The sequence below is a fragment of the Drosophila mojavensis genome, unplaced genomic scaffold (genome assembly GCF_018153725.1).
Source record: "Drosophila mojavensis isolate 15081-1352.22 unplaced genomic scaffold, ASM1815372v1 contig_36, whole genome shotgun sequence".
NCBI lineage: Eukaryota > Metazoa > Arthropoda > Insecta > Diptera > Drosophilidae > Drosophila > Drosophila mojavensis.
This window is the reverse complement of record NW_025318858.1, coordinates 8,424,948-8,437,782: the sequence shown is the minus strand read 5'-3', so window position 1 is coordinate 8,437,782 and position 12,835 is coordinate 8,424,948. Positions and strand designations below refer to the sequence as shown.

Below are 12,835 nucleotides of genomic sequence, written 5' to 3'. Positions count from 1 at the left end.
AATTAATCAGACTATTTTTTGAGCGGGCTTGAACCTAATTGAGGCGTGGCTAAATTGGTATCAAAAGTTTAGCTATAGAGATATATGAATATGAATATGAATATGAATATGAATATGAATATGAATATGAATATGAATATGAATATGAATATGAATATGAATATGAATATGAATATGAATATGAATATGAATATGAATATGAATATGAATATGAATATGAATATGAATATGAATATGAATATGAATATGAATATGAATATGAATATGAATATGAATATGAATATGAATATGAATATGAATATGAATATGAATATGAATATGAATATGAATATGAATATGAATATGAATATGAATATGAATATGAATATGAATATGAGTATGAATATATATAATATTTTTTAAAAATAAAACCTATGTTAGTCATTTTATGCAAAATAAGATTATCATCAATCATCTTTTGATTGTTATCATCGATAAACAAGTCAACTTTCATTTGACAGAGGCAAGCTGAAATTCTGGGAAAAGCCAACAAAACACAAACTGATAATCTGTTAAGTTGGCTTTTAACGTTTCCTAAATCTTATCTCAAGCTATATTGAGGCTTAATGCTCACGCTGAGCCCTGCCGCGGGCAGTTGTCAGTTTGGCTAAATGTTAAGATATAACTACAAATTATGCTCTCAAATTAAATAATAAATCCCGTCCTATACTTATAATGAAAATCCATTTAGCGAGTCAGAAACTCAACACGAAAGGCGAAAAGCGAAAGGTGCAAAAACAGAATGAACTCAAGCTGACGTAAGGATATTCAGCTATGTGTGAGTGTGCCCGTGTGGGATTACTTAGCTGGTCGCGTTGATTTTATAATTCAATAGTCGCAACACATGCAAGTCGGAAGATGTGCTTTAATATTTTAATTACTTTAGACAAATCTTGTTTGCCAATAACAATTTAATGTGGCTTAATTATGTTTAAAGATCCGCCGTGGCAGACATGTTGGCGTCTTTAGCCGCATGTTTGTGGTTTAACAGCCGCAGTTCCAAAATACATTCACACACACACACACTCACACACACACAATATACATACAGCTTTGTCATGTATGCCGCTGCGTATACGTAATATGCGTACAAGCCTGCGTATACTTAATGTGACAGCCATGTTAGGCGCCAAGCAGCGCCATTCATGTCACTCAAGAGCTTTGCGTTATGTATGCGTATACCCTGTATTAGCGGGTGAATATGTGACAGGTAGCATTGGCTTCACACTTGGGATAAAAACAAAATATTTCTATTGGCTCTTCAATATCAAAATTATCAATGTTTCTTAATTTGTTCCCCACTTACTTGTTTACAGGGCATAACTTAGTCGTTTTCGATTGATTATACTCAATTCCTTTTTTATTATTTACGAATACTTACGCATTTGAGCTGACAGTTGCGAGTTGTTAGGTTTTTATAGCTGTCGCTTGAGATTTTGATGCGTTTGTTGTAGCCAAAAAGCCAGCAAACAGTTGACAGATATATCCGTATCTTGTGCACTTAACAAGTTACCAATTGAAATACTTGTGCATTGACACTCACTCAATCGGATTATGTACTTGGGGCAATAAATAAGAGAGAATGTGAGCATGTACTTATATAAATATTATATATCAGATATGTTGAGGTAATTTCTTAGAGGAGACATTATGGTTGAACAATATGAGAATATAAGAAGGAAAAATATATTTAATAATACATGATAAACATAAAAACAAATTGATAAAATTTAAACATATATTTGAACTATTTATGAATAACTTAAATATTAATTATTATTGATAATAAAATATTTACATATAGAATTAACTAAATAGGTAATAATTAAATTTTCTCTTAATAAATAATAATCTTATGATTTACATAATTTTTGGAACCCTTAAGTTTTAGTTTCATCTATTTTAATGGCCGGACTTACTAGTAAAGCTGCATATTCTTTAGTTTTCCAAAGTTCCATTTAATTATGATTAAAGTAAATTCTATTTTATTATATTTCTAGAAAATCTACTGCAATCTTATTTAATAAATTGACTGAAGTTCATAAATTTATTTGAAGTAAAAAATTAAAATATTCCTTAAACTTTAGTCAACTGTCAATAGTTCTTTTATAGTTCTTTTGGTCATTCGTCTTATTCCTTCTTTTCAACATTCTTTTTTTTTCACTCGCATTTCTCATTTTGCTATGCAACTACATAATTTCTTTTCGGCCAAATTGAAATTTGTTGCTGTTGAATTCTTGCCCAAGTCGTTAAAGTTTTTGCTATGCTCGCACAGTTCACGTCTTGCCTTTGCATTGCCACGCCCTTGAGTGGCCGTTTGGACGCCCTAGGGCCTGCAGTGTTGGCTTATTGTTCAAAGTTTTACAACTCATTAAGGTCTTAAGATGTGCATGCAGGTGATTCTTGGGATATATATATATATATATATATATATATATATATATAGTATATAGTGAATATATATAACAGTTCACATAAATGATTTCTGATTTTAGATTTTCAAATTTCTTATTGAATGAATTTGCCTGAATTCAAATGAATTTTAAATTCCATTGTAAATCCCTTGTATCACAATATTTATCATTGGTTAAACTTTTGTTATGCCAATTATTTAGAAAGTTTACTTTAACGCTCAATCATTTCAAAAGCTTAATCTATATTAATGTCCATTTTGGCACGGCCATCATAGTTGGCCTCCATCGGCTTCTGTCCCGCCCCGACGGACAATGCTTGCTTTCAGTTTGATTTTCAATTGTGCGCTTCAATTATATATGCAGATCCAATCAATAGGTTGACATCACTCTTTGAAGAGTCACCAGCGTCTTGCATTTATATGATAACCTACCCAGTCTCAGTCCCAGTCTCAGTCCCAGTCCCAGTCCCAGTTCGCCTCCTCTATTCCCGCTGGGGTCGCTGTCCGACTGCTGGTCGTTTTGACACTTTGAGTGGTTTGAGTTGTCAGAGTGCGCTGAAAGTGTGAAAAGCGTTGCTATGAAAATTCTTTGCATAAAATATGTGCGCTAAAGGGTCACAGAAGTGAGTGAATGAGCGAGAGCTCAGCTTGGGGAATTTTCAGCGAGCAAATATTATTTGATTGAGGCAAAAGGCGAAAGGATTTCAAAAGATTGACAGTTGGAATACAATGTAAAGTATAGAGCAAAAGTTGGGCATAAATAAGTGCAAAGCTAAAAATATTTTTAATTGGATGGGAAAATAAGAAGAAGGAAAAGTCAGGCCCCTTAGAGATTATTAGAGCAACTTTAACTCTCTCTAGATTCTTTCAAAAAGTAGTTGATAGTTGAGATTATTAACGAATTTTAAGCACAGCTGAAATTTAGACACATATCATCAGCTTTGATAGTTCGCCTATTGAGCACTGAACTCTGTTTCTCTATTGACTCCAAGCCATTTGGATCCAATAAGTGCAATACTTAAATATTTTCCATAGATGACGTGAGAATCTCTGGCAGCTTTTGCTCTTTACGCTTTTCCAATATTACATTGTATTTCACACAGGGGCACCATAAAGTCGTTTCGGTAAATTGATGTCGGTCCCGTCTCCAGTGTCTGGCTCTGTAAGTCGACCTCCACTTTGGCAGCGTTGTCCTTTAATGGTATTTGTGGCACATTTTTATTGATGCACTGAACTCTTCGAAGTGATTAAGTGGGGCAGCCGCACTTTTGTATGTGGGCGCCACTTGGCTCTCCCTGACAACAACGGGCGCTTCGCCTGCCCTGCCATTCCCTTTGCTGCTGCACAGGATTAAACGAGGACCAACAAGGACTAACGCTTGGTCAGCATAAATTAATTACATTTGTGTGCATGGGACACAGGCAGCAATGAAGTGACAGTTAAGGCGGACAATGTCAAGTGTTGAATATCATGTGCTAAGGCTGTGTGGCCCAGCGAGTGAGTGTGCGAGTGTGTCCCTGTTCTACTTCTCTACTTTGTAGTCAACTATGCACAGCTATCAAGTGAGCTTGGGCCATAAACTTTTAAGCTTTATGCGGTTAAATTATTATTTTTATTTTTGCACAGAGTACTTTATGGCACGTATTATTGTTTATGATATCGTAATACTTATGTATGTGCTTAAATTTTAAATATTAACTATTTTCTTTGATGATTATCTCTTTCATTCATTTTTTTTAACAACTCATACTCTAGTTGCAAATCGATCTCAGATGGTATCCATGTCTTCTTTTTTTCTTTTCTGTGTCTATCCCTTTGTTATATTGTCTACGATTCTTCTTTATGCGTCTGATCTCTATTTTTCATTGAATTTCTGTATTTCTCTCTCTCTCTCTCTCTCTCTCTCTCTCTCTCTCTCTCTCATTATCTTCATTTATATTTTTCTTTTTGTTTTCTCTTTCCTCAGTGTGTCTCCCTCTCTCTCGATTTCTAACTCTCTTATTCTCTCCCTGTCTTTGGTTTTTATTGATCTGTCTTCCTCTCTCTGTATCTCTTTATCTCTCTTTCTCTCTCTCTCTCTCTCTCTCTCTCTTTCGATTTCTAACTCTCTTACTCTCTTTCTATCTCTCCCTCTCTATCGCTCTCTCTCTCTGTCTCTCCCCCTCTTTCTCTAGTGACACTTCTATGACCCTGTCTCTATATTCTCTCTATTTCTTGTCTAGTCTAGTCTGTATACTAACCATTTTAATCATAATAAATCTCATTTCTGCAAATAGCTCACACAATAAATCACAATTAATATGAGGTGCTAATGATGATTTCTTGGCTGTTCGTTTACCTAGCTACCTTCGCTGGGCATTAGCAGAACTATGTAATTTGATTTCAATTAGACGCATTTAGTTCGAGTAGATTAAGCCGCAGAGCGTCAAATGCGCAATTGCTAATGAGTTTTTCTTTGGTCAGTTCAGCTGCTCGTCAATGTCAGCTGCGTTGAGCTAATTAAAACATAAACTGTTACCGCAGTTCCCCGTCTCGTTCCCGTTTCGTTCACACAATTACATGGACTTAAGTTAGTTGTTGCCAGCAACTGATTAAATTTGAGCCTTTTATTGGGTGTTTTTGGGTGGCTAACTGGTTGGATGTTTGGGTAGGCGGCTTACGCTGCTCGATCCCAATTGCCTGCAGCCAGAAGGCAGCCAAGGTCTTTGCTCTGATTAAATGCGCTTTCAACGCCCGTCCCAGAGCCGATTTCATTAATTATTCAGAGCACAGTACGGTCCGGTCTCCAGCTGCCTGCTGGCAGTCATCTTCTGTCCGATATCCGGACAGCTCCAGCTGTATTTGATTTAACAGGGAAACGTATTAGCTGGCACATTTCAACAATGTCAACCGATGCCAACTGATGTCCATTGAAGCTAAACGAAATATATACATACATACATATATTGTTTAGCTTTAATAGACTTGCCCCCCAGCCAAGATTCATGCTCAATTAGCTTTGAATAACGCTTAGTCTTATCAGAGCAACATTAGCAAAATATTCCAATAGATGCTTAAAAGCTTTGAGCATTTTTGTAATGAAAATACGCCTATTAGCTTAAGCGAAGTTATTTGCATAGCTAAATTTAGTAAGCTCGAGTAGCAATTGAAATTTAATTAAAATCGAGAGGGCAATTAGGGCATATTCCAAATATATAAAACTCATTACGCTGTTTAGAGCTTGCTGTTGCCTCTGGGAATCGCAGATTAATAAATTTCAAAAATAAAATCCGAACCACAGAGGCAAAGGCACGCACATTATGATATATAGGAACAATATATATACATATATATTTAATTATATATATCCGGTTTGTACATTCCATGAATATATCTGAATTATGTTTGGCTTCCCACATGGTAAATAGGCTACAAATTTTCTGTTTGCCAACCACGAGAACAAATTGTCAATGCAAATTTCAGCCAATAAACCAGAAAGAGAACATGTGAAATATACAATTGCTATTGCTATTTCCGTATGCCGCCCGCATAGGACTCTATTCCACAGGGCATCTGGGATTTCATCTCACGCCCCGCTCGTAAAATTCGAACAATCTCACGCACAGCATCAGTCTACGCGTCTGCGTTTAGTTTAGTTAGTATATATGCACATATGCGTGTGTGTGTGTGTATATATGGGTTGCTACTATTTTAATGCATGAGTAAATGTGTTTTAGCATATGAATAGAGATTTCAGGTTCATAAAATGCAGAGCTTATTGGATTGGACTGCAAAACGCACAGTGTGCCTCATTAAAGTTATCTGAGTGCAGAAATTTGCAAATTATAAATTGAATATACAGCCATAAAAATGGAAAGTGAAAGATATATATATCAAGATATCGATAATATTCTGTAGTATGCATGCAAAATAATAAATATTTACCTCATATTTGTTATTTAAAACTTATTAAACAGTCATATTAACATTCATCATTTTGTTAATGTTAATAGTTATCAAGCTTATGGATAATTAGTTCAAAATTTTTCGTATGGTATAAAAATGAATTATCTTAGAAAATTTATAAAAGTAAACTGCAAATTGTGATATCGATAAGTAGTTCTTATAAATAAATATGTGACACGATCATTTTGATAATTATTATTTCCTAATAATCATCAATCTTTATTATATAATTATCGATCAAACTTATCGATATTAATTTATTACGTTTCTCATATACTATGCCACTCAAATCGTGAGCAATACTTAATATCCATTAACAAACGTAAGAAAAACAATATATATCGAGAGCATGAACCATTAAATACTAAGTGATGGCTGCCCCTTGAACCAAATTAAACTTGCCACCGGCCGGAAGCTGCTATAAAACGTTGCAAATTGCATTTGACATTCGTTTAATGGGAAATGGAAGCTGTTGATAAGCAAAAATGCAGTTTGAGGTCGACTCTTGCTGCCGCAGCAAGTTTCCCGCTGCTGCACACTGCCTGCTATCAGTTACGTCCCAGGCCTTGGACTTGTGCTCATAATTAATTACAACCTCGTGTATATACATATATATATGGCAGCAAGTGGCAGATAGTAAAGGACGTGGCATAGGAGGTCCTTCAGTTGGCTTTTTCGTAACTTTTGGTAGCTGTCATTAGTCAATTTCTTGTTGTTGCTTAACTGAGCTTTTTCCTCCGATTTTTGCACCGGTTTTTGTATCGTATTTTTCCTGGAATGTTGATTTTCTATTTTTGTTCAGTTTGTCTGTTCCTTTAATTAAAAGTTGCGGTAAATTTTTGCGGTTTAATATTTACCTGTCTGTTTGTTTGTTTGCTTATTTTGCTATCCTGCTTTAGCCCCTGCACAATTTGGCATACCTGTTCGTGGTTATGCAACACAATTTGTGCGACGCACAAGTGCAGAGGTTGTGCGGCTTTTTGCGTCTCGTGCATTTGAACTATGTCATGTGGCATGTGCTTGACACATAAGCCCGAGAGCTTTTCTATAAATAATAAAACAAGATTTTAACAATATTTGCTTGCAGCGCAGAGCATTTTTTTTTTTTTTTGCTTTACTAAATATGTTTGATAGATAGCTGACATTTGAGAGTAAAGGTTATGCTTGCAAGGCTGATGATGTTGATATAGCATTTTTAATGCATTTTCTCATTAACTTTGTCTTCTCTCTGTACGCTATGAGCTTACAGTTGACTACAATTAAGAACTTTTAAAATTTGTATTTATTTCTTGAAAATTTCCTAGATAGTTTTCGTATCCCTATTTCTCTTATATTTAAGTCCTTAATATGACCTTAATATTTTCTCTGCAACTTAAAAAGCATCTCTCGCATATTCTGTGCGGCAATTCGACAGCTGATAGAATTTCTGTTACCTGCCCTAAAAGCAGTTTTTCTGCTGGCGCCAATTTTCCATTATTACCTATATAATTCTTTTCTATCACAGCTTTTTGCTGACTATTTTTCCCACGCTTCACTGCGGTTTATTAATATGCATTCGCTGTACAGAAAACAAAAGAGATTTTAAATTTTACGAAAAGAAAAAATGCGCTAAGCGGAATAAAATTTAATTATTATTTTGGAGTCGATTCTAGGAGTAATCCATATAACATAATCCTAAAAACGATATTTGAAATGAATTAGATTTCGAAATCAACTCAATTTGCAAAAATATTTTATATTAAATATAATAAAGGAGATTAAAATTTTTAAATCTGAAAATGACTTTGAATAAATTTATTTTAGAAATTATATATTTTTTTATTACTGATGCACATGAAGGAATAAATAGAAAATAAACAAAAAACAGCAGTGTAAATTCTTGATATTAATTAATTTTCATCTAATCTCTGTTTTAATATTGCAGCTTCCCGCCAATTACGCCGTAAAGTGCCATACGCTGGCCATTTGATGACGCCGCGTCGCCTCTGGCTCAACAAAATCCCCACACAATGCGATGTGGTCATTGAGTTTCCCGAGGATGCACCAGATGAGCCGCTGCGATGGCTGTTAGCCCGGATTCGCTCGCAGCCGCCAGCTGGTCTCGGTCTGCTGGTACAAGTGAAGGCCCACGACAGCTCCAGACGTAACGCGTTCTATGTGAGCGCGCCAGTTAATGTGTAAGTGGCGAGCGAGTGGGCTATAAAATTAATTAAGAGAATACATGTACATACATGTATAAGAGTAGAATTTAGTGGAATTAGCTAAGAGCACTTCCAGATGGAATATAATGATGTGAAGTGAAGTGTGGACTCTTATGAAGTAAAACTGGGTGACAGATTAGAATAGATCCATATTTTAAAGGGAAGTCTTTGATTGATAACATTGCTAGATGCTTTTGCTAAGTCTAACAAGCAAAAGAGCTTTATCCTGGGCTTTACGCACAGCTGCCTTTTCAATATATCGATTTTTATCGATAATGGCTTTAGTGACTAATGAGATTTGATAGACATAACATCAAGTTATCGATATTTATCGATTATAGCTTTAGTGATTAATGAGATAAGGCAGACAATCTTACATAATTATTCCTATGTATATTCCCTCAGCTTGTCGTCCCCACGCCTTCTTCTATCTGTTACAAACATTATCTCAAAATCTTCACACTTTAAGCACAGCTCAAAATTATTTATGATTAAATAAAACTTGTCTGAAAATCAACTTAGTTTAAATCAAATCAACTTAAAGTCCAATTAACTCTTTTGCCCCGCAGTCTCTTCAAAGCCGCTGAGGAGGCACGTTTGCCGAAACGTTTGCGGCCCGATTTGGGCGGCGCGTTGCGTGAGTTTACGACACGGGAGAGCCATTGCTTTCAGCAGCTGCGCGGCGATGTGGGCAGCACGGCGCTGTTCACCTCACAGGAGCGCCAGTGGCTGGTGCTGCAGGTGTTGCAGGGTCTGCGTGCCGGCTGCAGCGACATCGATGCGTTGCAAGGACGCGCCGCGGTGGCCGAGGGCCAGAGCATTGTGGCCGCCTGGCAGGAATCGGGTCTGATCACTCAGGTTTTTCCCCTGCACGAGCCACGCTCGCTGGCACAGCTGCAAACGCAATGGGTTAAGCAAATATTTGCCCCACAGCCATTGGGTAAGAGATCAAATATCAAGTTATTCTTGATATATATCGATATATATCGGTATATATCTATTCATATCTTTGACATATCCAACTATCGCTTCAGATGACATCGCCGCCTATTTTGGCGTTAAGGTCGCTCTGTACTTCGCCTGGCTGGGGCATTATACGTGCGCGCTGGGCGTGCCCGCCGTGTTTGGCACCATACTTTATTGCATATTGTGGGGCAAGGGTCAGACGGCGCAGGATATGGGCCATGTGCTGTTCTCGCTGTTCAACGTGGCCTGGGCCTCACTGTACTTGGAAGCCTGGAAGCGTTACTCCGTCGAATTGGCTTTTCGCTGGGGCACGCTCTCAACGCCGCCCGAACTGCTGGAGCCGCCGCGGCCGCTCTATAAGGTGAGTTGTCTAACTGAGAATCGAGAATGAATATGAAATTTACAACTATTTGATGCTTTCAGGGCCCGCTGGAGGAGAACAATGTGACGGGTCGATTGGAGCCAAGGGAGGCGCCCGCCTGGCAGCGTCGCGCCTTTCGCTATTTGGTCAGCTTTCCTGTGATTGGACTGTGCCTCTGTGTGGTCTTTGCTGTTATGTTTCTCATGTTGCGCTTCCAGGTGAGTGCAGCTGTGAATAATGTATAAACATACATATATATATATATATGTATACACAATATAATAGGTCTAGTTTTCGGTTCACCGACGGCTTGAATATATTTTGCAAGTGGTGAAGAGATGGAGAGAGAGAAAGAAAGTTTTAGATTTGCAATGCAAAAGATATTTTAATTTGAAATTCATTCTTTTTGCAAATGAATAAGTGAAACATGTATAAATGTAAATTATATTATATTAAAAACTAGCTGAAATGTAACTCCTTTAAAGCTCCTTTTAACAAAAATTTTATGAAAACCATGAATGTAACATTTTTGTAGGGAAAATATTTGTTAAAAATAATTTTATATATATAAATATATAAATATATTGAAGGATTTATAAAAATATAAACATTTCCAAATATAATTCTTCTATTCTGTACAAATATAAATTTATATTTAATTAAAAATGATATATTTTTATTAAATTTTGTATTGTCTTATTTAATTTGTTTTAACTAAATATATTTCTTAAATATTTTTTGTATACTTATATTTATTTTTATATGTTTGCTATATACACTTTATATATGTGTATATTAATATTTATATATTTTTTTATTATTTGTTATATTTACTTTATAATAAAATACTATGTAATAAAACAAAATTTCTGTTTCACATTTAAAAAGATGTTCTATAAAACGCATACTGCTCTATTCCTCTCTTGCTCTCTCTTTATCTCCCTTTTATAAGTGTTAGGGTATTCTCTATTCAATATTTTATATATATCTGTTTTGACATATTTCCCTAAAAAATAATTTACTTAATTGTTACACCGTGCGTATACTTAATATTGTTTTACATTTTATGACAAATCCGATTCCCTATCCGCTTAATTTGCTTGTGTGTGTGAACGAGTGGCTGTCTGTGTGCGTGTGCTTGTGATACGTGTTAATGTGTGTGTGTGTTGATTTTAATGTTTTTTATGTGTGCATGTGTGTGGGAGCGTGCTTATCAATTTGCTTAACGGTATCCTTTCGCATTTCATAAGCGAGCGCATTTCGTATTGTTGTTGCTGCTGTTGTTGTTGTTGCTGTTGTCGTTAACGCGTTTACGAGCACACGCATTTAAGCACCTGCATACACGCACATTTGCCATATACACACACACACGCAGACGCACACGCACACACACACGCACACGCACACGCACACCCATTCGCATTAATTCTGTTAGCTTCCGTTTGCCTTTTGCCATTATTTTTTGGCTTTTTATGCGCACAGTTTTTTCTCTTTCTTCATGATTTTTATGCTTTCGCAGTGCATTTCTGTTTTATTTATTTGCTAAAAACAACCAAAACAAAGAACAAATAAATCCAAAAATATTAAATACAGTACATATAGAAATAAACTACAATAAAAAACATAATTTATCCCATCTATCACGCCTCATTGAATTATTTTCTTTCTTCTTGCTTTTGTTTTTTCTCTTTTCCGTTTGTTTGTTGTTTCTTTTTCCACAGGATTGGCTGGATCATCATAAAATACCCGATAGAGGAATTGCTCAATGCATGTATAATTTGCACAAGGTTTTTATTGATTTCATTTAACTTTTATTATTATTACGACTAAGTGTTCTTTTTCGCTCACCAATTTTGTTATTTAGCAATGTAAACATCATGTCGTAGCTGTTATTATCAAGTCACAATATTAACACGCGCGTAATGCATAAAAAAGGGGCCTAACAAGAATTTAAGAGGCTCAATTTCGTGGCATAATTTTACGATTACCTTTTTTAGATCCTTCGACACAGAGGGGCTTAGAAAAGCCGTGAAATTTGTTGAAATGCCTGAGCATATGTTTCAGGAATTTCAATTTAAATTGAGGCACACTTTGCTGCCTCTTTGAAAGAGGTTTTTAGATATACCCTAACTCATGAGTTGAGCTGAAAAGCTGAACTGTAATGCCACACCGAAGCTCATGAGCCATAAGCCTTTTGTAAGTCTCATTAAACTCAAGGGAATATTTCCCAGAATTTGATGGAGACCTTTGTTCTCTAACTGCAAACCTCAAATATTAACTTTTTTAATATATATTAGAGCATAATTAAAATGCACCTTATAGCATATTGCACTTGCCGTCATTCATTATGTCACGCCCTTTGTTCTGTGCTTTTTTGCCAACGAGCTGAGACGTAAATTATAATATTCAGCTGGCAGCTAGGCTAACTACCTGCTTACAACAAGCTGCTAATTAAGTTGAAAATTATGCAACAATACAAACGAAACGAGCACACACCCAAAACTCTTGCTCATGTGACCAGAACAGAGATGCCAACACGCTCACACACACATGCACACACTTTCGGAAGTGCTGGCAAATTAATAGCGCTTTTGTTCTAGCGTAAAATGTTAGCCAGGTTTGCTGGTAAATGATTGCCGTGCAACGAGTGTCTGTGTCATGAATACCCAGCTAAGCGCCTGGCTAAGGGGTATATTAGATTTCGCTAGAGGGTACGTGGAAGTGGCTCAATTTCGATATGAATTAATATAACTTGTTTATGGCTAAAAGTGAAAGTTATTTAATATGGTACTTAAAAAAATTATATTGATAATAAATAGCTATATCTATATTGAAAACATTGGGCATTTTAAAATAATTTAATATAGGGTATTTATAAAAGTATTTTATAAAATATTTAATAATATTTCA

The 12,835-nt window shown here is 35.8% G+C and overlaps 1 protein-coding gene across 8 annotated transcripts in view; it reads left to right on the top strand.

The window, feature by feature from the left end:
• The window catches only part of LOC6576341 (anoctamin-8), a 31,537-nt gene that overhangs the window by 10,157 nt on the left and 8,545 nt on the right, over nucleotides 1-12,835 (top strand). For 6 of the 8 annotated variants that reach the window (XM_032728974.2, XM_032728977.2, XM_032728979.2 and 3 more), the window contains 5 exons: nucleotides 8,322-8,574; nucleotides 9,168-9,538; nucleotides 9,633-9,925; nucleotides 9,988-10,143; nucleotides 11,647-11,712. In XM_032728974.2, the coding sequence (XP_032584865.1) occupies nucleotides 8,322-8,574; nucleotides 9,168-9,538; nucleotides 9,633-9,925; nucleotides 9,988-10,143; nucleotides 11,647-11,712 (1,139 nt within the window). The remainder of the gene's footprint in view (nucleotides 1-8,321; nucleotides 8,575-9,167; nucleotides 9,539-9,632; nucleotides 9,926-9,987; nucleotides 10,144-11,646; nucleotides 11,713-12,835) is intronic. The other 2 variants (XM_032728978.2, XM_032728982.2) reach the window with 1 other exon arrangement.